This window comes from Larimichthys crocea, chromosome XVI, assembly GCF_000972845.2.
Source record: "Larimichthys crocea isolate SSNF chromosome XVI, L_crocea_2.0, whole genome shotgun sequence".
NCBI lineage: Eukaryota > Metazoa > Chordata > Actinopteri > Sciaenidae > Larimichthys > Larimichthys crocea.
The window spans coordinates 18941818-18966056 of NC_040026.1; the positions used below are offsets into that span (position 1 = coordinate 18941818).

General features: G+C 41.5%; 2 protein-coding genes across 6 annotated transcripts in view; one reads left to right on the plus strand and one right to left on the minus strand.

Moving 5' to 3' along the window:
* pde6c (phosphodiesterase 6C, cGMP-specific, cone, alpha prime) overlaps positions 1 to 5185 on the plus strand; it is a 43488-nt gene extending 38303 nt beyond the window's left edge. For 2 of the 4 annotated variants that reach the window (XM_027289419.1, XM_027289418.1), the window contains exons 22-31: positions 247 to 354; positions 462 to 571; positions 651 to 738; positions 826 to 926; positions 1069 to 1176; positions 1293 to 1356; positions 1633 to 1707; positions 1817 to 1900; positions 2646 to 2799; positions 2897 to 3992. In XM_027289419.1, coding sequence (XP_027145220.1) covers positions 247 to 354; positions 462 to 571; positions 651 to 738; positions 826 to 926; positions 1069 to 1176; positions 1293 to 1356; positions 1633 to 1707; positions 1817 to 1900; positions 2646 to 2799; positions 2897 to 2934 — 930 coding nt within the window. In that variant the 3' untranslated portion in view covers positions 2935 to 3992. Of the gene's footprint in view, positions 1 to 246; positions 355 to 461; positions 572 to 650; positions 739 to 825; positions 927 to 1068; positions 1177 to 1292; positions 1357 to 1632; positions 1708 to 1816; positions 1901 to 2645; positions 2800 to 2896 lie in introns of all 4 variants that reach the window. The other 2 variants (XM_027289417.1, XM_019271944.2) reach the window with 2 other exon arrangements.
* A 2140-nt stretch (positions 5186 to 7325) lies between these two features.
* Positions 7326 to 24239, minus strand: part of fra10ac1 (FRA10A associated CGG repeat 1) — an 18582-nt gene continuing 1668 nt past the window's right edge. Inside the window, exons 2-14 of one of the 2 annotated variants that reach the window (XM_027289416.1) lie at positions 20980 to 21059; positions 20730 to 20822; positions 19818 to 19863; positions 19485 to 19561; positions 19187 to 19270; positions 17526 to 17571; positions 14168 to 14237; positions 10551 to 10664; positions 9718 to 9760; positions 9019 to 9155; positions 8762 to 8812; positions 7872 to 7956; positions 7326 to 7517 (exon numbers count right to left, since the gene is read on the minus strand). In XM_027289416.1, coding sequence (XP_027145217.1) covers positions 7475 to 7517; positions 7872 to 7956; positions 8762 to 8812; positions 9019 to 9155; positions 9718 to 9760; positions 10551 to 10664; positions 14168 to 14237; positions 17526 to 17571; positions 19187 to 19270; positions 19485 to 19561; positions 19818 to 19863; positions 20730 to 20822; positions 20980 to 21059 — 969 coding nt within the window. In that variant the 3' untranslated portion in view covers positions 7326 to 7474. Of the gene's footprint in view, positions 7518 to 7871; positions 7957 to 8761; positions 8813 to 9018; positions 9156 to 9717; positions 9761 to 10550; positions 10665 to 14167; positions 14238 to 17525; positions 17572 to 18912; positions 18998 to 19186; positions 19271 to 19484; positions 19562 to 19817; positions 19864 to 20729; positions 20823 to 20979; positions 21060 to 24239 lie in introns of both variants that reach the window. The other variant, XM_010747748.3, reaches the window with a different exon arrangement.

A 24239-nucleotide genomic window follows, 5' to 3' on the forward strand; every position in this document is an offset into this window, starting at 1 on the left:
AACTTTAAATGCAAACATACAATCCACTTAAAGAAAAGAAACCTTAACCTTTAAGGATGAATGTTCATAGCATCATCTGTGAATCTTTTTCGGGTGACATGCAATCTGTCATCGGTCTGTTTTGCTGGGAGGAGAGTAGACGTGATCATTTATTAGTCTCTCAAGGACACATCATGCTGTAGCTAGTAACAGGAGTCACCGCTATGCCTCACATGAACCCACCTCTCCCTTTCCCCCCCGTCTCAGACGCTGACCAGATGGATGTACACGGTGAGGAAGGGCTACCGTGACATCACCTACCACAACTGGAGGCACGGCTTCAACGTAGGGCACACCATGTTCTGCCTGCTGCAGGTAACGCCCCGTGTACTGTAAGCTTACAACGACAGAGCAGATCACGCTCGGTCACAGTCAAACATTACTGCACATCACAATCCACCATTTGTCTCTTCCACCTACAGACAGGGAGGCTGAGGAAGTACTATTCTGATCTAGATGCCTTTGCCATGGTAGCTGCCGCTTTCTGCCACGATATCGACCACAGAGGGACCAACAACCTCTACCAGACAAAGCAAGTCAAGATCATTTAGTTTTTGTGCGCGTAGGAAATTCCACGCAACCTCCGATCCAACCTTTTTTTTTTTCTGCAGGAGTGCACATCCTCTGGCTAAACTCCACGGCTCCTCCATCATGGAGAGACACCATTTGGAGTACAGCAAGACGCTCATGGGTGAAGAGGTAATTAAAACATGTGATAAAGAAAAGAAATATCACGAATGGGAAAAGGCGGCGCCTTTTTTGACCACTCTCCACCGTCTCTCGCAGGCCCTGAACATCTTCTGCAACCTCCAGAAGCGCCAGTTCGAGCACGTGCAGCACTTGTTTGACGTCTGCATCATCGCCACTGATCTGGCCCTTTACTTCAAGTAGGTTTTTTCGGCAATAACGCATCAGTCATCGTCAATGTTTGTCCACCCTTTGTCCTCTTTTTGGCTGCCTCAGCACGCTTTATGGAAAGTTTGCATGTTTGCTTTGTTGAGTCATCTTATCTGTTTGTCCTGCACGCAGAAAGAGAACCATGTTCCAGAACATTGTGAACGCCACGGAGCCAATGGCAGAAGAAAAGGACGCTATTGCCTACATCTCCAACAACCCCACCAGGAAGGAAATCGTCATGTATGTAACTGACTCAAGCCCACAAAGGGGAAAAACTCCAGTCCAGTTCACTGAATTTGTGAGATTTCTGCAACACTTCTCTCCCTTGACTGTGTTTGTCTGTCTCTCACCTCCAGGGCCATGATGATGACAGGTTGTGACTTGTCAGCTATCACCAAACCCTGGGAGGTGCAGAGCAAGGTGGGTGGCCTCCACGGCCTTCGCACGGGGCTGATTAAAGAATATATAGCAAAGCAGAGAGTGCAGGGAGCTAATTTTAGATGAAAGTATAAAGCCATGACAACAAAGGATGGGTTTCTTTTCATAGCTGGAAGAAGAGATTGTGTCCGTCCAACCAACATGTAAAAACTGTTGATTGGAAAGGATTGAAGTTACCCTTCACATGATGAAAGAATGTCCTGAGATTGAACTCTTTCATTTCCCTGCATCATGCTGTGTTCCTCCGTTCCTCTCCAGGTGGCTCTGATGGTCGCTGCTGAATTCTGGGAACAGGGAGATTTGGAGAGAAACGTTTTGGACCAACAACCAATTGTAAGTGGCATACGCATCCTGCCGTCTTCTCTTCTGGTCTTTATGTGATTTCTTTTTTTTAGCAGGGTTGTTTTTCATTTGAAACTCTCTCTCCTTCCGTCTCTCTCAGCCCATGATGGACAGAAACTGTGCCGAGCAGCTCCCCAAGATGCAGTGTGGTTTCATCGACTTTGTCTGCTCCTTTGTATACAAGGTAACCAACAGCTTTTTCGCACAGCACAGCTCCGACATTTTTCCTCCTCAAAAAAGAGAAAAGATGAACATAAATATTGGAAGGGGAGGTGATGGTTTGAAGGTGGATCTCAAGGCAGACAGACTCTGGATTCTGGAGTCTGGCCTGTGCTCGGTGTTTCAACAATTCGTCTGTAACTGCTGGGATTTAAACAGTCCGAGAAGGGGTGTAGCGATTTAATCCAGCCTCTATTTGATTTTGATTTTCAGCAATGTGCCATGAAAAACTTTTATTCAGTCTGGGAGTTGTTTTGATTCAGTTCAATTTAATCAGCTTTGAGCAGCAGCTCTGCAAATTCAAACTATAAAAAGTCACCAAAGTCATTAACCTTGAGTCCATTTTTTAAAGTGTTACATAACATTTATTTCCAAGCTCACACCGTGCAGCAAATACTCATTTGACTGTGTCAGATGAGTATTTACCCCGAACCTGAATGTACAAGAAACAAACCAACAAAATGAGCTCAATAACTTCTCCTCCGGTCTCATCATTAGCCTCACAGGCGTGTTGTTGTACCCTGGATTTCAGGATATATGGAGATGAACCTGTTGAACCCACAAGGAATGTCAGTTAGCTGTTTGTCAGTCTGTCAGGATGGTATCTGGACAAGAACACACACATCCACAGCTATGAACATAACGTCCCTGTGGTCTATCATGTGTTCTTGCTCGGCGCTTACATCCTGTGTATTTTCTTCTTTTATCAGGAGTTCTCCAGGTTCCACAAGGAGATCAAGCCCATGTTTGATGGTCTGAACAACAACAGGGCACACTGGAACGAGCAGGCGGAGGTATACAATGCAAAGATGAAGGCCATCGAGGATCAGAAGAAGAAGTTGGAAGATGACGAAGCCAGGAAATGTAAAAAAAAATCTATAAAATCTATGTTTATTGGTTCAATTCTGTATTCACAGTCAACTTGTATTGATCCTTTTTGTGATTCTGTGTGTTTACCTAGCTGGCGACGGGAAATCAAAGACTTGCACCATCTGCTAAGTTCCTCCGATGCTTCAGGATCTGGACTGATGCGGTCTGATTAGGACCAACTTAGGCTGCGCTAGCCTATTCTGGTCCGGCAACTAGTCTAGTTGGAGCTTGACTAGGCCAGCTTGGTCTGGTCTGATCTACACCAGCGTAGTTGTCTCTGGTTAGGTGCTGTCCGCTCTGGTGCAGTCTAGTCCAGCCCTGCTTGGCCTGGTCTGGTTCAGTCTAGCCTAACTTTAGTCTAGAGTAGTCGGGTCTAGCCTGCGGTCCAGCCTAACTAACTTCCAAGGAGGGAAGAGTCAGAAACATCACCAAGAAGTAACGTTGGGACTCTGACTGCAAGAGAAGCCGTTTGACTCGGATGATGTGATGTGTTTGAAACTTCCTCTGCCATGAACATTTGAAAAACATGGACAACACATAATTCCATTTAGCACAGCGATAAACGAAACCTTTCTGACATGCACGGTTTGAAACCACGCTTGGATACACTCATGAGCTGTACGCAAATTTCCAAGTCAAGCTTAAGTAAATCTTTAGTATTAATAGCTCAAATAGGGTACTGCATGGCGGGTGTAAACATGCCAAAGCAATAGTTTTCACAGTGTTCCTGTTGGCAGTCAGTTACCACGCATTATAGCAGTACTGTAGGTTGCACAAAGCACTTAGCTGCTGCTGTTTTGGCAGCGGCAGGCCATGAATGGAAGGCGGGGAGGCAAGCAGACAGGCACAATAACCTCTACATGTACTGGGGTCTGGGTTATAATTCAGTCTTTTTTTCTGGCGAACAGTTAAAGTAGCACGAGTTGTGGAATCGATTCCTCGAACACACGAGCAGGAAAAACTTGGACGCGAAAGGATCTGTGTAGCAAACCGCTGGCGAAAAACACTCGAATCAAACAAGGGCTGACGTCCTCTTACCTCAAAAGGACGCCGACGAGTTGTGTAAGGGTGTAATTATTTTAAATATGCAATCTATCTATATACGTATATATATTTTTTTTGATTCTTTGTCTGAGAATTTTGTACTTGAACTGTCTTCGCGGATTGTTGCGTTTGAGCGTTTCCAGAGAGAGGAGGGAGGTGGGGGGTGGGGGGCGTTGTGAATCTAGAAAATGTGAAAACTTTGGAAAACACCTGTGAGCTGGAAAAAGAACTAAAAAAAAAAAAGGTATTATAAAAGATATTTACAGCAGTGTTTAGAGCAAAAATTGCAATTCCATATCGATTCAAAGCGTCTTTTGTATAGTTTATTACATAGAAATTGTAAAATGTGTAAATTGTGTAAGAATATCTGAAGCGTAAAAACTGATTTGAAGGGTGTACAGTAAAAAGCAACCTTTGCTTCTTCTGAAGAGGCGACAGTTGGAGTCAGTCAAACAGAGCACAGTAGATCTACCTCTCCTGTAAGAAGATTTGATGGGATTTAATTTGATTGCCAGCCAGCGTTGGAGATCCACGCAGCTTTAGACTTTAAATACCCTTCTTACAGAGGAGGTAAAGCAGGCTACCAAAGCCTTATGTGTGTGTGCCGACGACTTTCAGTTTAAAATGTGGCAGATGCAGCTATGGCATCATTGATTGTATCGAGGATACAGGCTTCGCGCTTCGCTGACGCAACCGTGTGATGAATCATGCAACAACTTGACTTGTTTGATGTCAACTCAGTGTGAATCTCCCCCACAACTCCTCTCCATGTAAACTTGAATTGAACTTGATCTGGTCAGGCATCTGAAGTTGACAGCGCACTGTCCACCAGCAGTGAACTTTCTTACAAACGTCCCTCCCGGGTGCAAAGGCAAGCTCTCAGCTTCCTGTTACACAACGTCAATCATCTCCTCTAATTAACGGAGCATCAATCAGAGGCACCTAATCCAATCAGAATGGCTTTGGGACTACCTGGAAACCCCTTTTCTGCTGCTTAAAGGGTGAAGCGTGGAGCTGTTTTGATTACTGGAGCCAAAACTGTACAAAAAAAAACATGTTTTAATGATTTAACCATTTACCTCATTGTTCCTGCTGCAAACATTTTAAATAGAGGGTTTCACCACCAGTTCTGCCTCCAGTGATTAAAAAAAAAAGACGACTCTTTGCTTTTCCTTCAAGGATCCTTTTGTGAGATACCAAATAATGCACTGTATACTTTCTCCTTATCCCATCAGCTGTCATTCAGACATTAGAAATCTATGATTTGACGTATGAAACGACCTGTATGTATGTATGTGTCATGAGATGTAATATGTGTAAGCAAATAAAGGAATATATGGAGGTTTAAGAATAGAGAGAATCAATTTTTTTTCTCAGTAAAGCACACACACACACACAAAGGTGATACTTTGTCTTATCCGCACTTGACTCACATGCACGCGAAGGTTAGACCGAGACAGAGAATGAACACTTTAGAATGACACCCTGGGCTTATGCGGGTGACAGCGCTCATTCTTAGTCATATATCGTGCAGAGATCTTACAGGCTCCAAAGCTGGATGAGCCTCCAGGGAAAGAGGATCAGTGGATTGGTTCTGATCCCTGCTCGATACAATGTTGTCTGGCCATCTTGTTCAACATCGCGTGTCCTGCCTGCAGGTTCTACGGGCAGAAAAACTGGAGATTGCGTTGTGTTTTGTCATCATTTTAATTTCAAGTATAGCCATTTACAACAGATTTTGTTTTCCTTCTTGTTTCTTTCCACTGTTTTCACATCTATCAGCTTTAAAGGGGAAACGTGTCTCTATGCTCAAGCATGCAACCTACAGTGTTCTGCAGTGTGCTGCAGAGATTTTACACACATAGGGCTGAAACTTTGTTTCCAGTACTTCATTTTAAACTCACTTATTTCACTTTTTTTTGCTGCCATACTATAGGAAACACAAAATTTTCAAGAAGTCTTAAAACATGGCAGGAAAGGGAACTTCAACATTTGAAATAGTCCATGGACATTCACAAGGGCCACAACATTTTTAACCAAGGGAAAAAAAAAGATGTTGACAACACAATTGATCAACTCTAAATCCATCCAGGTGTTCAAGTTATAGCCAGAGGCCAAACCACGGCCCACTGGCCCGGGCTGCTCAAAAACAACAGGCTGTTTTTATTTAATGTACCGTTCACAACACTTAACCACTTGTGAGATTACGACGCCATGAATCACACAGCAAATGACAAAGCAGAGAAGAAAGTTATACCGAGACAGACTAAGCACTAAGAGGCAAAGTAATTGTCTTTATTTAAGCCAAGGTCTATAATCTCCCAGCAACCTCAAGCGGTTTCCTTCTCTGGAAGTTGAAGTGAAGGCAAGCGCTTCAATCTGTCCTTGGCAATGAGAGGGACATCTCGAGCTTAATCCGTGTTTGTTTCTTTTGAGAGCGCGGCGCTCGCTTCTTTTTGTAACACCAACACTGAATTCTACGTACACAGAAAAGAGTACTACTGTGCTAATTCAACTTATAAGAGATTTAGGTAACGCCTAACATATTTAAATAGAGTCTACAGGAAAGCTAACTGCTCTGTGAGGCATGGCCATGGAATTGAAACACAGAAACGGTGTGTTTCAATTCCATGGAATCGCTTGGCAGTTTATCTAACGATTCTCTTATCGATTCCAGCAAGCACGACTAATTACGCCACGTAACTTACGCAAGTTTCGCACGTGCAGTGCAATCAGTAGTAAACAATGGCACCCACTTGGTTTCAAACGCTCCAAAGTTTGGCTGTGTTTCACCAAAAAAGACGGCAACAGGGCGACTTGCAATCATTGCAAAGTGGAGATAACAGCGTCGGGAGGGAACACGACGAACATGCAGAAACATTTGCGCACACAACGTGCAATATTTTTAAATCAATGTCGTTGTTTTTGACAGACTTCCGACTGGAGATGAATCTCAACCTCGCAGCAGCGGCAGCAGCCAGGCTATGACCACCTCTGCGGTTACTACGGAAGGTAACTCTGGTAAGTAACACACTGCCTACCATGTTAGGGCCATGTGCTTCTTTGTAAAACATGATATTACAGTTAACATTAAACGAATGCCTTCTGCATTACATTTAGAAGATGAGAATCGATAAGAGAATCGATAAAGAATCGAATCGTTAAGCATTCCCATCCCTCCTAATTAGCACTGAAAGCAATGTACAGCTATTAAATTATCAAAGGAAATCCCATCAGCTAAATATTTGTTCATTAACCAAAATAATGGATCTATCAAAATGTTTTGCTCTAAATGAAAAGTTGAATTCATCAAGAGACATATATTTTTCGTGCCATTCCACCATAAAGAGACACTCCGGACCAAAAGTCATGACCATCCCCAGAGCCACACCACGGCGACAGCTATTTTCCAGTTACTTTCTGCCGTCATAATGAATCAGTACGCTGACAGGCATGTTAAATCAAACGCTGACAGGTGCAGGGAAAACATTGTTTATTTCTGTTGCAGTAATTAAACATATAGACAAAGAGAATGACAAGCGCACGACTCAAAAGATAACTAACTAATATCTGTGGCGTGCAGAACGGAGCGTAGTCACAGCAGGGTTGCGGCCGACACCAGCTGTCAAAGAAACATGTCTTGGAAGTATTCATCGAACTCCTCCTCCCTAGATAGATAAAGCAAACAAAATAACACAAGTTATGCATGGTGCTCACACAGACTGATAGACACTCTGTATGGGCGGCCCCTGACTAACTCTGGCAGCGCTTTGTTGCTTTACTTTAATTACATTTTAGTCAAGCTCTAGATGAAACTAAATGTGACAGGAGAAGGTTAGAGGTTCAGTGAGTTTCCTGACAATTCAGAGCAGCTTTGTGCAAGTATCCAAGTGGTCTACATACTGTGCTATATAGAGATCTGTAACCTATGTAGGCTAAGTGGTAAAAACTGTCTCTGATGGTCTTACAGCAGCTTACTGGGTGTGGTTTAATATGAAGCCGAGATTAGCTGTTATCCTCACCTTGACTTTTCCTCCACAGCGGGGGCGGGTCCTCGCCAATGGTCAGCTTCGGATTGGCCATCTGGCTCAGCGCCACCTTCGGAGTCTAGCGGGAGAGTTTCAGAAGAGCGGTCGGTCACGCTTCCATAAAAGAAAAACTAGGTCGACCCTGTTTGTCAGTTTTATTGTCAGCAGCAAATTTTTGCCCCCTGACCGGAGCCTGCAGTTTTGCCTCACCACCTCCCTTCGATGTGACTCTAATATAAATACAAGCCCCCCCCCTTTACATAACCTCAAAGTTCCTAACCCTCCCTGGACACATCAGTCATAAATTACATGCCGTTCGTGGATTTCAAATATGTGCAGCTGAGACAAAGTCAGAAAGTAAGTGTGAGAGTGTTTGAGTACAAATTCCAATGCATGTTGAACTCAGTGACATAACCTCGGTGAAAGTTTGTTTTTGTGTACTACCTCACCCACCCACCCGCCCACCTAACCATCTATACATACAGACAGACAGACAGATCCTGGAATAAACAGAGCAGGAACACGGAGGGCAAAGACATACTTCATTTCACGTTGCTCACCGTGAAGGGCGAAAAGACAAGGGGAGAGAAAAAAAAAAGAGAGAGAGAGAGGAGAGGAATGGGAGAGCAGGACAGTTGAGGAAAAGCAGACCTGCTCTCTGTCTATTACTATTCACAACAGGACTAATGGATGTATTTCCAGTAAGGACTGTCAGGGTGTTTTCACTCCAGAAGGTTGGGGGAGGGTCACAGCTAGAGAGGCCTGAGGGAGTACTGTAGATCAAAAACTGTCCAATATGTGTGTGAGTGTTTTTTTAATGGAGGAGGTACTTCTATGTGTGTGTGTGTGTGTGGGGGAGAAAGCGAGAGAGTCATGAGCGTTACCTTTGTCCGAGTCCCGTGACTCCTCTGAGCTGCTGGAAGAGGCGGAGCGATCTGTAGAGGAAAAGAGAGAGTTATAAGAGAAGTTTTAATCAAAAGGGAAAGCAATAATGTCACAGGAGAAAATGGGAATTATATCATTTCCGGGAAAAAAAACTATAAATAAACAAGGCTGCTCCCACAGGCTGTTCCTATCTGATGGGATTACTGCCCTAATTAATGGGACAGTGTACTTGTAGAGGAGAGGAGTCGAGTCTTACCTCTGTGTCTCTTGTGTTTGTGCTTGTGCTTCTTGGAGTGTGAAGACAATCTCTTCCTCTTCTTCCTCTTCGTCTGCGGTTCCTGGTTCTCCTCCGATAACCTTTTAGTCTTTGTCTTTGCTTTCACCTCCTTCCTCCTGCAAACAGAGTCGCACTTTGTATGAACTGTATTCGCAATATGAAAACAGCCAATTATAGCTCTTTTTGGAAGACAACCTGAAATCCATCGGGGGGCCAAAGGCACTTTCACGGGTGCATGAATAAATCCTCGGTAGAATTTTTAAAAGGATGAAAGCTTTCTATACATTTTGTTGCAAAGTCTGCTGGAACACTAAAAGATACTTATATCCTAAGTAACTGTAAAAAAAACCCTTGCCACCACGTATCAAGGTTCAGATTCCCATCTAAAGCTACATTATCACATTCAGCTGTGTCAAGATTCCACTTGTAAAAAATAAAAAAAGTGATATATAATCATGACTGGTAAGAAGGTCAGACAGGAGACATAAATCACAGTTTGAATCCCCAAACTCTGCATGCTGCAAAATAATGTGTGCTGCCTGTCCGTGGTGACCTGTCCTACTTCTGGCAGAGCAGTGCATCTTTAAAAATCACTCTTCATGGGCAAAACGATCTACATCTCTTAAGGTAAAAAAAAAAAAAAAAAATCTCTCAAAGGTGAAAAGTTTGTTGGCTTACTTGTGGTGGTAGTTGAGTTTGAAAGAGCACTCGGGACATAGTCCTAGCAAGAAAAACAAGGGCAGGGTTAGGTCAAAGTTGAGCGAGATCATTTCTGTTTATTTTAACTGTTAGACAGGAATTTTACTTTCAACTCATGTTGCTACCAAATGTAATTGCCGCAACAAATGTGTGCAAACAAGGAGAATGGTACTACCAAATATTTCTATAACAATATTTTATAAAGATTTATCTGGAAAACTCCTCCAGTGTGATAAATACAGTATTTATCACACTGTATGAATTAAAGAGAAGAGGACCGAGCACGGAGCCCTGAGGAACTCCTGTTTTACTCTTCATAAAAACACACTCAAATCTGAAGCTTTTTAAAATTTAATGCTTAGGTGCATTGAGGAATTAATTTATTAATTGCTATTTATTATCATTACATGTGCCTTTCTGCACTAAGTTCATGCTCCATGGTCACCAGACCATGTTTCATTACTGTCAAAACATTTCTAACTGTCAAAACACTGAATTTAGAATTACTACAAACTGGGATTGCATTTTTAGCTGATAAGAAGAAAAACAACATGTATGGATGTGACCTGTTGCACTTGCTTGTTAAAAGAGCATGTCATTTCCTGCTTGACTGAGCTCACTATGACTGGTGGGTCCTCCAATTACGGTAATTATTCTAACAGGATTTTCTCCAGTATGATACCTGGAGGATTATTATGAGCCGGGTCTTAGACAGGAACCCCCACCAGGCCACAGCCTCGCTCACATATGCCACACACACACACACACACAACTTTTATACAGAACGACTAGAGAAAATATTGAGTATTTACTGAGTTTGACCAATGCATTTCTCTTCTCGCCCAGTTCCACGTAGGCAAAATTCACCTCCCAGCTTTTTAGGCCTTCGTCCTTTTCGCAACGTTTGTTTCCACACTGGAACTGACCTGCAAAACCACAGAACACATGTACTGTATACATACAACCATAAAGTATATTTAATTTACATAAGCCACAGATCCCTGACAGTGAATGCACAGATACTGTGTGGAAAAATGTATGATCTACGACATAGGAAGACTATATATAATAATAAAACAACAGAATTGGCGCAATTGGAAGAGAATGCAATAGAAAAAAAGGCAAAAGCTTTATTATAGGATTATGGAATGCCGACTATAAATCTCCAAACGCTTCAGATTTAGTCAGGCAGCCTCGAAACCCTGCTGCTCTCTCTCGCCCCCCTCCTCCTATCTCGACACCCCGTCCTCCTTATCCCTCTGCTTCTTCTCATCTCCCTTTCTTCACCTCGTCTCATCCCCTCAGGCCTCCCTCCAGCCGCTGCACAGCCTGCCTATTATCCCCAGAGGAGCTTAAGGTGGCATTGATCTGGTCTCCGGGGTTCCTCCAGATTGTAGCAGAGGGGGCAAGTGCGTCAGAGTGGTCCTTTCTTGGCACAGTGGCAAGAAATGCTGCTTACTCTGCGAGAGGAAAGTGATGCCTGCCATCCCCTACCTAAGATCGAGACTCTGTAAACAGTCAGGTGAAGTGACGCTTGACGTCATTGGCCTCGGGCCACATGGGCCATAAGTCCGACTTTCCCTTCACGTGCTGTATTAGATTAAAGGATCTCTGACGTCAGCTGGAAAAAGATGCTTCTGGCTGCGGTCCTGGGTTGTGATGAGGATGGCTGGTTAAACCCAACCATTTGGGAGGACTTGACATTATGTTCAGCTAAGTGAAAGAAATTAGAGTTTATAGTTGAAAAGACACAGTCAATGTGCCAGTGTAGCTCTGAAGCGAAATATTGAGCTGTATTTCTATTTATTTTTCTAGACGAGAAGGCACCACGCAGTTCAGATTTTTATTTGATTTCTGTTTTCCAATACCTACCCAGTGACTTTGTAAGACAGCCAACATTTTCTATTAATGTTCTGTTTTACCATGATCCTTTAGCTTGGAGTAAACAACATAAAACTCACAATTCTTCCATCAGCAAACAAAAATACGACCACGTCTGCGGCTCTATCTTCGCTTTTACCATCTTATTCTTGACCACGAATGTCTTGGACTAAATTTCATGGCAATCTATCTGATAGTTATTGAGATATTTGGTGGAAGTGTTCTGTTTTTTTTTTTTGTCACATTTTAGAAAGCCAATTAAATTGTCTTAAAACTGAAGACAAGCTGCAAATGCCAGCACATCTCTTTTAATCCTTGACGACAGGTCCTTTCCGACACTATCTGGGTGTGACTTGGGATAATGCCATCTTCTCAACTCTGTCCCATGACGCTACGAGCAGTGACGGGTGCTCCGAGACCTAATGGAGAATCCCGTCTCCACCATCACCGATGACGTCAATTTCAATTCTCCCATGACATCCTACCCTCTCCATTACGCACACAAACTACTCAATCAAATACACCTACTGTATACACAGAGAGCAGCTTTGTATCTCTTTACAAAGGAGGTAAAAGCTTGTGCTTTGCCTACACAAAACCCCGCGCCCTTGAACAAGGCACTGAATCCCCTCGCTGCTCGGTGTCGAATATAAAAGAATGTGATATATTCGAAGGTTACAACATGGAGAGTGTGAATGTGTCTGCCCCTCCAGCTACTCACAACAGAGTGTAGTCAGTGGTAAGCTGTTTCGGGACAACTTCCAGGAAACTTCCACATGAAAGCTAATAAGCACAACTTTAGTTACCGGTGCTGTCTTCAGACGGCAGATTTTTAAAAACACAAAGCAGCTCTCTGTGCAAAGTTTTAGAAACAAAGGGGTCTCCGCTGTGTGCTCTGTTGACAGGTAGTGGGTATCCTCACGTGAGCCTCCCATGATCCGTGAAAAGAGCTGGCATCAGGTTGGCTGAGTAAACCCATTAACGAGAGGAAACTCCTGAAACTTCCTACGTCAGTGGTTACTAATGCCACTAGCCAGCAGCCTGAGATCAAGACGGATACAACGCGGGACAGATGGCTGTATAATTAACATTCAAAGGATGAAGTCACAGGGCAGTGACCTGAGCCAGTGATCTTTCACTTTTTATTCGCTTGTGGAAGGCTATTAAAAGTTCACAAAGGACACATTATTATAAAACCTGGCCTGTTTTTTGACAAAATGTTCTACTCTGCAGACAGTGGCCAACAGAAAGTCAAGTTAAGACACTCGTATTGAACAGAAGGTGACTAAGGATATATTCTTATTACACAAGACCTTATGAGCGCCACAGACCCTCGTTTAACGGAAGATTACACATTTTAAGAGATACACTTATTGGCTTTCTTGTTGAAAGTTGAACTATGAGCCTGAGCCAGAGACTAGCTCTGTCGTAAGGTAACAAAATCCACCTACCAGAGCAGGTTCAAGACTATTTCAATTTCCTGGAGTCTTGTTGTCACAATGAGGTCGCTAGGCAACCTGCAGAATGAAGTCCCAGCACCCAGCCAAACAAAGTGCGGCACATAACCCCTGTAAAAATGTATTTTGTGCTAATCTAAGATAGCCAGCTGTTATACAGCACCATATTGAGAGTGGTATCAATTTTCTTACATCTCAAAATGTAAAACTATTACTGTGATGTCACCGCTTTTGGGAACAAAGCTCTACAAACTTCCATGAGACTGCTGGCTAGTGAGTAACTTGTGCGCAGTGCTTAAATTCTGGGAATCCAGTACCATGACAAGTATGACATATTGCAAACAACAACACAAGTAATAGTTATAGCTATATTTGTGGGTATATGTGGATGTGCAAACTGTTGCTAAAGTTGCAGAAAGGACGCACCAACTCCAAACAGCTACCATAGCTATCATCACAGCAACAGCATAAACTACAAAGTTAGCTGAATGTCCGTCGGGGAAGTGATTTAACATTGCCTGACACACAAATCCTGTGCTGTGTGGCTCAGTTTGATTCACTTTATTTATCATTTAAAAAGGTCCAGGGTGGTGTACAGGTAGCAGAGAAATTTGCTGAATTTAACGTCAAAGGTGATCAGTCAGCTAGCGATATTGTAAATACTTTGATTATTTGTAACCTTAAAGTTCAAACTTTAAAAGTCTGTCAGAGTGATCCACTTGTGCAAGAGTTATTGAGCTTGTGAATTCAGAACTGCTTTCCAGTCAACTCTTGACACTCACCACCCTCTGCCCCTGCCTTCCTCTGGGTCGACCACCCTTAATAAATTCTCAGCCTGTGCAAAACACTGAACGATCCACGCCCCAGGCAGATTTTTTCAAATATGTAAACTGGCATCCAAAAGACTTATTCTTTTTTCCAAACACACGGTCCCACCTCTGACTCTGGATCCGAATTAGCCTTTTTATGTCTAACTTTCACATTGACAAGCAGTCCAGACTGCTGACTTCAAGTTCAACACTCTATTTTGCAACTTTTTTTTTTATTCGACAGCATCCTGTTACCCAAGTAGACCCGAGAGCATTACATACCGCTGAATTTAATGCTTTCTACTGTATGTGTCCAAAAGATCTGCGTTCCATCTGTTTCCCCTTCTGTGATCTGTTGACAAAAACTTATATTTCTTCATTTTAATATACAACAGTCACGCATATACTCACAGAAAAACACCCAGACTCTAGCTGTCTGTACTGTTAGACAGGGCAACTCTGAAAGCTTTGCGGGCTAATGGGCTATAACTTCTAACACTTACAATACACTCAGTTACTTCTCTGAGGCTGATTTATTTTGTCTGGCACAACAGAGCCCAGCAGGATTCCTTACAAAGAACAAATCCTGTTTATGTTGGGACCCGGGCCAAGTTAAAGCAACTGAATCACCTTGAATTGGTCCATCACTTTCATTTTACTTAAAAAATAAAAGCGAATGAAGGGAAACTGCAAATGTTGTGATAGGATGTGACAATATACAAACTAAATCATTTGTCAGCAGATTATATGCTGCATGTGCTCCTGACAAACAGGTTTTTGGAGGATGGAGTCAAGGTAGAGGAAAAACTGAAAAACAACACTGCAAACAAACTAAAAACTAAAAGGCCGATAAGTCAGTAACTCACAAAAACTGTAATGTCACAGTGCAGGTTTAAAGTGGCCTCACAGTCCCAGCTAACAGTGTTAGACAAACACAGGCAGCAAGAGGTGGGTCACGACTGATTCCTGCACTGTAAGAAAAAGTGCGGTAGCGAGCATGTTCAAACCATTTTTTCAAAGCCTGAAAAGTTACATAAGCCAAGACCATATTCCATTTAGTTTGACAGGAGGCCCACCAAAAATAAGCCCCGGGACCTCAGCTACCTTTGGCCTTTCACCTCCTCCTGACAGCAAGACTAAAGCTCAGTTCATGCCAGAAGAGAAACCCACAGAAGAAGAACATGACTTTACACCCCAGATGTATATGTGTTCTAGTGTAAAGTACAGATATTTTAATATCTGATGTGCTCATTAAATCAAGGATTTATCTTCACATATTTCATTGGAAGTTGACATTTGGCAAAACAGTTGCTGATGTGAATTACATGGACACTTAAATGTACCATGTGGAGAGCGATCGGTCCCTGATTCCGAGCACATGAGCGGACGATGGGATACGCTTTTCTTGCCACCGTTTTCATGCTATTCCACCGATGAGCACTTGGTGGCAGTGACGCACAAAAACGCACGGTAATGCACCAGTGAAGGTGAGAAAGAAGATGACCGTAAGGTAGCAAAAACTGAAAGAAACATGGCGGATTTAGAACTTTCAAAAAGAAAATCAGCTTTGCAAATGTTCAAATACTTTGAAGTCCATTCACTTTGTAGACTTTCTGCCATCCTCTTTCCCTCATACATAAATGGAAGAATTCATGTAAATCTTTCAGAGGTATGAATATTTCTGGACTAGACAAAAGGGAGGAGGAGGAGCACGAAGTATATAAATAGATCTCAGTCTTCAAGAATTCATCCAATAAGATGGAGGGAAATTCAGGACTCCTGCTCTCATGTGCTTGATACAAGGACGCAATCTGTCTCTTCTTGTTCTCCTTCATCATCATCAGGAAAACCTTTTTACTTGTACAGCACCTTCGTACCTTTGTACCATTCCTTCATCCCATATCACACAGTGGCCATGAGAAGAAAGGGCAGCGCTCTTCGTAATCCACCCGATTGGGTGAAGAGTAGCATTACCTAATACCAACATGACCTGAAGTGCACAGATAGCAGGAGGTGATTTCCTAAAAAAGGTGTTTGTCGACGTGCAGCGCCCCTTATACTGGAAGGAGATGAAGGATCTGTTTGATTGGGGAAAAGTTCAGTCTTCTAACCCACTAAACTAAACAATAAACCACGCTTTCTAAGCTCGTCTCATCTACGGTACATGTACAGATTTTGTGCTCGGACGCCTGTATTTGATTCTTAAACTTCAAGTTAAATCAAACTCAATCATATTGAGTCTGTGATAAACACTTCTTCCACCTTTAACTTGCAACACAAACACTTTTAAGTGTTTCCTCCACCTCGGACTAAGGACCTTACAGGATTAGATTGGTATTGATTTCACTGCCGAGTTTAGTGTCCCATGCTCTAAATAGTGCTTAAGAAGTATTTCTCTGTTAATCGTTAATGTACACAAATCACAGACGGTTGAAGTGAAGTGCCTCTGACCTGATCTAATCCCACTTCCTGTAGAGTATTGCTACACGGGGTGAACTGTCAGAGACCAGGATTACACAGTCTTAATCTGGAACAATATATTGGCTTAGTCAGCTTTCTCAGACATACTGTGTGTATTTGCGGTGATATAAACAGTGTGAGTGTGTGTCTGTGTGGCTCAAAGCATATCAATGAGCTGTTTAGGCAGGTTTATCCTCACTCAGATATTGTACATCCAGTTGAATCTATAAATATCTGTCACTGTCACACTACAGGAGTGGCGGACGGAGCGGAGGAGTCGTACTAATCCCGAACAATTAACAGACAGTAATCATCAAAAGCTCTGTCCAAACTGTCAAACACAAATTAGGTTTGGGAGACCATTTGTGTGATTCGACAGATCAATCAATAAATGAATGAACGAGAAGAAGAAAACACACAAAAAAAGTGGAATTTCAAATATTGGAAAGGTCTGACGATCAAATGAATCAGAATGAAGTGAAAAACACATATGTGTATAATAATCCTACATGTGGAGTGTTAGGGAGTACCCACAATATTGTCTTATCTCTTTCGCCATCTAGTGGACGAGGTTGTGAAATGTTTTGTGGGCTTGTTAGCAGGAGACACCTAAACTGTGTCCAAACCCATACTACATACTAGCTCTATTCACTATATACATAGTATGTGTCATAGTATACTGTTTTAGCAATAAGCATACCCCAAAAAATCTACGTTTTGCTTCCTACTAACAGGAAATGACACTGCAGGTAACTGCAAAGCAAAATGTCTTTTTTCAGATTGATTGCTTATTTTTGTTTTCCAATATCCTTAGGGGCCATTTCACCGCCAGCCACAATTTATTTGAATGTTTCTTGGCTGTGACCAGCTCCTCCATTTCCTTTGCATTGTTGGAGAAAAGTGTTCCTCGATGAACAGTGTAAATACAGCGCACAGGAAAACAGCACAAACCAGACAATATGCACACTGTCTACTTTATTTTGCCAATTTTCCAGTTTGAACACGCTACATACTAAAAACCTGCTTCAAATTAGGATGCAAGTATGGATTTGGGATCTTTTTATCTATATGTTATTAAGATCTCTATATGGTACGGTGTTCGGATGTATACATGCGTATGAATAAAACATGCAGAAACATAGAAACTCAAAGTTAGGGATAACATTTGGCTTTGTCATACCTTTGCCAGAGACAACTTCATTCTCAGTCCGCCAACGAAATCCAAACTGTTGGGCACAAATTTAAAAAGAAACCACGTGAAGCAGCAGTAAATTACGATGAAACAGCCAGACGTGCGCCCTTAAATTAATCCGATTAATCTTAAAGTCAGATTTATAAGCTTAATATAAGGCATGGTTGGTATTTGAATAGTCATCAGCATCTAATAGCATTTGCTTCGGTGGAAATGAAGGTCTAAAATGCTGCTGCTGCAGCACCCTAAGCACTCTAACATGAAATAGGCCAGATGTAAAAGCACTCGATGTCAGTATCTTTCTCTAATTTGTTCTTCTTTCTTGTGATTGGATGTTTTATTTATGTGTGTGTATATAATCTCTTCATTAGTTACAATGACACATTGGTTAACACACTTTCCATAGCTCTCATAGCGAATCATCTGCGTGCCGTCAGCCCTCATTTACCAAACACAACTCAGGAGAATTTCACTAAACTTTTTTGGGAATGATGAAACTCAAGCCCGCATTTGCAATCGTTGACAAATATGACTCATTTGTGAGGATGCATGTGGTAAGTTTTGGAGGACTGAACTAGGTTTTAAGGTTATGACGGTTTTAATTTCAATCTACAGCGCCTCGTGTAATTATCAGTCGGGTTGGGGGTGTTGTGTAGCTGTCATCTGTCATAATGTCAGAGATTTGACAACTTTGACAGTGTGAGATATCGCATGCCTTTGAAAGATGTCTGAGTAAAGCATTACCAGGCTTAAGAGTGCAGCGATGGAGCCATAAGCACACTGCCCTTTGGGTTTAAACATATTGTCAGTTTTTTTTTTTTAAAGCTTGGCCTCAAACCAGAATGGGCACAGTGGTCACTAGAGACAGAGCACAGCGCCAAAACACATCACACCGTTAACATTTCTCTAAAATGGACCGGTGGCGGCAGAGATTAGTGTCTGACTTATGAAATATCAACCTTTACCCGTGGCACCACCACTGGGGACAATTAGTGTCATTTTGGAGCACAGTGCAACAATGGATCATGGTGTCTGTGAAGGCTTAGGTGTCTATACATTATTTCCTAGTAGTTATGTTTGTCCTTATGTTGTCACCTCGTAAAAGTAGGTAATCGTTTGGATTCTGTCATGCTGCTATTAGTGTCAGCCTTATCACGTACACAATATCCTTTACTTTCTTGTCTGGAACTGGCTTCTTATTTCAGCATTTTATTGGCGTTAACAACTTCAAAATGTTGAGCTACTATATTAAAACAGTGTCTAATCATCAGGAGACATGAGTCGCCTGTTACCGTGCGTGCTTGTCACGTCGTCTGACATTCACTCAACGCCTACCGCGGCTGTATTTCCGTTTAAAAACGCCCATTCATCCCACCTTGTTCTCCTTGTATCTGCTCAGGTCGGCTATGCAGTACTCTTTAAACAGCTTGTCGTAATACTTCTTGGCGAGTTCTTTTTCCCTGGAACAGAATGAGTCCAGAAGTAATGTAGAAGTCACCAGGCACATGTTACTTATGGATGAGTTTCAAACCAAAGTTTGAATCCCTTTAGAGGCAAACACTTCCAGAAGAGATGGGAGCTGATAATCAAAAAGCACGCTGAATATTAAAAGCGGCCTGCATGAATAATAGTTGACTAGGGGTGATCACCATGTCATGTCTTCCTCGTCCTCATCCCTCCAGAGGAAGCGGTGGTTCTCACGGAGCACATCCGCGTCTGTTTTGTCTTTGTCTCTGAGGGAAAGAAAAGTTTCGATGAGAAGTCTTGCGATCACAAATGCACGGATAAGCAGAAAAAGCGACAACTAGTGTGATTAATAATTGTTATTAAGACAGAAACAATGCATAACCAATGTTCTGTTGTGGTTAACATCTTGTCATTAGTTTTAGCCTGGAGTGAGAGCAGATGACTGAGTTTCCAGGCTTGACTGTGAGACAAAATACTTACGCAGTGCGTTTGAAGTCGGCCATCTGTCCTCCATAATAAAGTATGTAGTCCCCAACAAACTTCTTATGGCGCTCAAACTGGAGACATCTGCTTAAGGTCGGTCTCTGTTTGAATGTTTACTTGCGCCCTCATGTGAAATGCAAAAACAGCTGAGATTTCCTACGTTCCTTAGCTCAAATGAAGGCGACTAAGCACTTAGACCAACATGAGATGAACATACAACGTGGGGACATATGTAATAAGGCATAACGTATGCAGTTTTATCACGTCATGCAGAAATCATTAAAAGAAAAACACTGACGTAAAGCTAATTTTAAAAAAAAGAAAGGATACAGCGTTCATTGATATCAGGTGGGCTCTTCTGTTCCGGGCTTCCTCTCTGAAAAACAGAATGAGAACAGTCATCTATAAAGATAAACAAAGACGTAATGTGTGACACTGCATACGTCAGGACATCATGTATATGATTTGTCACTAAATGAATCATATATAAACGAGACTTTTCATTTTTTTAAGTGTCCTGGTCTCACTAAACTCCCCCTAATTTAAAAAAATTAAGATATTCTTTTGGCCTTTTCAGAGAGACAGCTTAAAGAGTGACAGGAATGTGAGGAGAGAGAGATGGGGAATGACGTGCAGCGAAGGTCCGCCGGTCGGATTCGAACCCTAGGCCGCCGCGGCAAGAACTGAGCGGATGCTCTACCAACTTCAGCTAAAAGTCCCCCCCAAGTCCCCCTAATTTTTTTGAAACATGGATCAAAAACTGAGAACAAACGGAGTGACAGGAAACCATTATAACACAAAGGAAATATGGCCCCATTTGGTTTTTATTAGAAGCATAAATTAATAAAAACACACATCCGCTCTGGATGGTAATGTAAAGACAATGGTGAAATTCATTTCATCTTGGCAGTGATGATGAGATCTCAAACGTGAAGATTATAATTGGATTTCTCTTATTTTAATTGCGTCGTACATCACAGGCGCGCAAATTGCAAATAAAATTTCACTTTGATTGAGTGATTTCATTTCACTATCGGCAATTCACGTATGCGTTATCGGAACTGAAGTTAACGGCGACGCGAACAGGTGAAATGTATTTGACTGAAGAGGAACGGGAATTATTTGCAGGATGGAGCTATTAAAATACACGACAGAAGACAGAAGGGAGGTCTGCCGTGATTGTGGATAGAACTAAATGTAAAAACTAAATGGCTGGAATATTTCAATGCAATTGTACGGCACCTGTCCAGTTCATTAGAGTGTAAACTCTGGTGAGCCACCTTCGAGTGTCGGCCTTTCTGGAATGGCTTCTGTAAGATTTCCTCCTCACGTTTCCTGACAAAGGTGCAAACAAAGACAAAAATCTTGAGTGTTAGAAGCAAAGACGGTAGAAGAAATATGCTTATTCAGAATATATTAGCCTTTACGACTTCCCACAGTTCAACTTATTTGGGTTTGTAAATGTGTTATTATGTAATTCTATAGTTTTTACCTTTTAACGCCTCTCTCTGACGACTCTCCCTCCTCATCATCGTCGCTGAAGTCGGAGTCATAGCCTCCACCTCCGTGCACCTGAGGAAACACAGGAACTCGTTTGTGTTGGTGGAATCACATCGGATCACACGTGAGGCACTGACACGTCATGTGCCGCAGAATAATGCATATTAAAAACATGAATAAAATTACATTACATATAGACACAGAAATTTAGAAACAGGTGCAGTGACGTGAGAACTCAGTGCGAGATGTCTCATCATTCTTATCCACTGTACCAGAATCAGCTTAATTGTATGTTTATACAAATACAATATGTGGAGATAAATGAATCCATCCATTTTCAATAACAGCTTAATAACAGCCAGAGCCGATCCTAGCTGCACCAAGACAAGTCGGCAGTTCAACACAAGGCTGACACACAGAGACAGACCATTCATACTCACATTGAGACACCTACGGCCAATTTAGAGTCACCAATGAACCTGTAAACCTGCACGAGGAAGTCAGAGAACCCACACAAACACGCAGACAACATGCACTAAGGCAGGACTGTCCAAACTTCTTTTAAAGAGGGCCAGATTTGATTTCATTGTGAAGATGCCCGAGGGCCAATACTGACATTTTAAAAATGAAAGAATGAACAATAAGAGTTATACATACTGTTATATAACTATCATTTATTATTATTTATTTTTTTATTTTTTTAAATGGCAATGTGACCAAATGAAATTGATACAAATCTGAACCCCATGTTCATTTCAAACATGAGTTATTACGAGTAATGCAAAGTCTGTGAACATTTTAAAGTTTAAAACGTGTCACTCTTTCTTTGTCTTCAACGAAAACCATTCAGAAAAGTCATATTTTGTGTCACACCCACAGATGTACGTAAAACACCAGCAGTTATGTCCTTAAAGGTTCAAATCAGTTTGTGCAGTAACACACAGTTACAGTAACACACAGTTTGTGCAGTTCAAATCCTTCATATTTATTCATTAATTGCTTTATAGCCTTTGGACTCCGACCCTTCCTCTGCAAACCCAACACACACACACACACATCTTCCCCCTTTCTGTAATCTGACACAAACACTTTTGAAGTGTTGCACATTATTTAACTCTAAATTTGACCTTTTATATACCTTTAACCTATATATTACATATATTATCATAAGGGTACTTGTTTACTATGTTGTTTTTGTTTGTTTGTTTACTGGGATTATTGAAGTTTTCTGATTTGATTCTGATTCAATGTCAAAAATCTTCCAGACACACAGTTCCTCTGAAATCCGAGCAGACATAATACAAAATATATTATTAAAAAAAGCCTAGGAGCCGTACATTGGACACTCACTGATGAAACCAAGTGTTTGTGCAGTAACACACAGTGAAAGAGTGAGACACTGAAGGAGTGAACACTGTGTAAACACCACGCTCGACTTAGCCGCCCAGGCTAATGCTACATGCTAAGCGGCTCGTTACAAATGAAACGCGAGATATTTCCTTAAAACTTTGCTTTCATTGAACAAAAACAATTAAAACATATTTTCTACCCTTCACCAGATTCTCCATGTTTTTTGTATTTTCCCCTCTCTGTAGTTTCGAGGCAATGTTTACAAACTCAAACACAGTCGCCGATTGGTGACGTAGTGGCAGAAGCGCGGTGTTGATGACGTTACAGTCTGTTTATTTATGAATTATTTTTATTTATAATTTTTAATAATATATATTATATTGTTTTGTTGATATTAAAACAAACAGAGTGCTCTAGGTCTCCATGTGTTACGCTTTGTTCGTTTGTAACCTAAAAATCTTCATGTTTCTCTCACATGTATGAGAATTTATTTATCCATCTATCTATTTTTAATGTTTCTTTAAAAAGGGGATATCATCACCAACCACGCTCCAGTGAGTAATCTTTTAATTTGGAGCAAATTACGATGATTAATTTGTTTGTGTTGCCCATTAATTGGGATAGTGTTGAGAGGGGGGTGCATGTAAAGCCACTAGATCTGTGAATGGAAAATAAACAGCATATTGTCTAATGTCCTCCTCTGTAAGTCGCTTTGGATAAAAGCGTTCTGCTAAATGTAATGTATGTAATGTAATGTAATTTCATTCAGAATTGTTCTATTTATAATAAAAATATATGTATATATTGTTTTGTTGTATTAAGACAGAGTGCTCTAGGTCTCCATGGTTACCAAATGAAGCCTTTTGTTTGTCTGTAACCTAAAATCTGCTTTCTTCATGTTTATCACACATGAGAATTTATTTCATCTATCAATCTATTTTCACTGTTTTTAAAAAGGGATATCATCACCAACCACGCTCCAGTGAAACAAATACGATGATTAATTGCCCAAATCAGGCATCCTATCTTTTTTTATTATTTCCGCTGAGAGGGGATGCGTGTAAAGCCTTTAGATCTGTGGATGGAAAATAAAGAGCATATTATCCTGTTTTGAATGTTATATATCTATGGGTCTATTGAGTCCTTTTTGGGTTATTAAGGGTTGTTACGGGTGAGAGATCGCCACAGACCGGGAACAACAAAAAGTCCAGTGTTCTCATGACTTCTCCACGACCCACTGAAATTCAACAAAGGACTCAATGTGGGACTGGAAGAAGAAAGACGAGAGGAAGTGCAATAAAGATGTGAACGACTCTCATCCTTTGTTGTCTTAAGAGAAAGTAAAACTATTATGAAATCCACTGCGTTGTGTGTTACTCCATTTATTTATTATTCCATCATGGATGTGTAATCTGGATTTTGTTGGGAGTGGAAAAAATAAATATCCTTTTTTGTTAAATGCGTTTTTCCTAATAATCATCTGCAGGTCATATTTCTACCCAAGCATTTCTTATTCCACAATCTCACCGATTATATTGCCTGTTTTGTTTTTTAAAGCACGCGGTGTGAACTCATCTTCCTTCACAGTTAATGTCATTATTATGCCCAAAGCAGGGGCAGCAGAGAAGCCTCTGAATGACCGAGGCAGGTGCATTTGCACAGAGCCTCATGAATAGCCGCTTTCCCATTAACGATGCGCGGCTCTGAATGCGCGCATAAATAATAAGCTGGCACTGTGGTTTAAAAAAAAAAAAAAAAAAAAAAAAAGCGCACCTTGGGGCCTCCTCCACCCCCTTTTTTCCTCCTCCATCTCTCTCTTTCTTCCCTTTCTCTTTCTCTCACGGAATTTTTTTTTATTTTTCACCTTTCACTGAGTCTACAAGAGCACTTCTATGTGCGCAG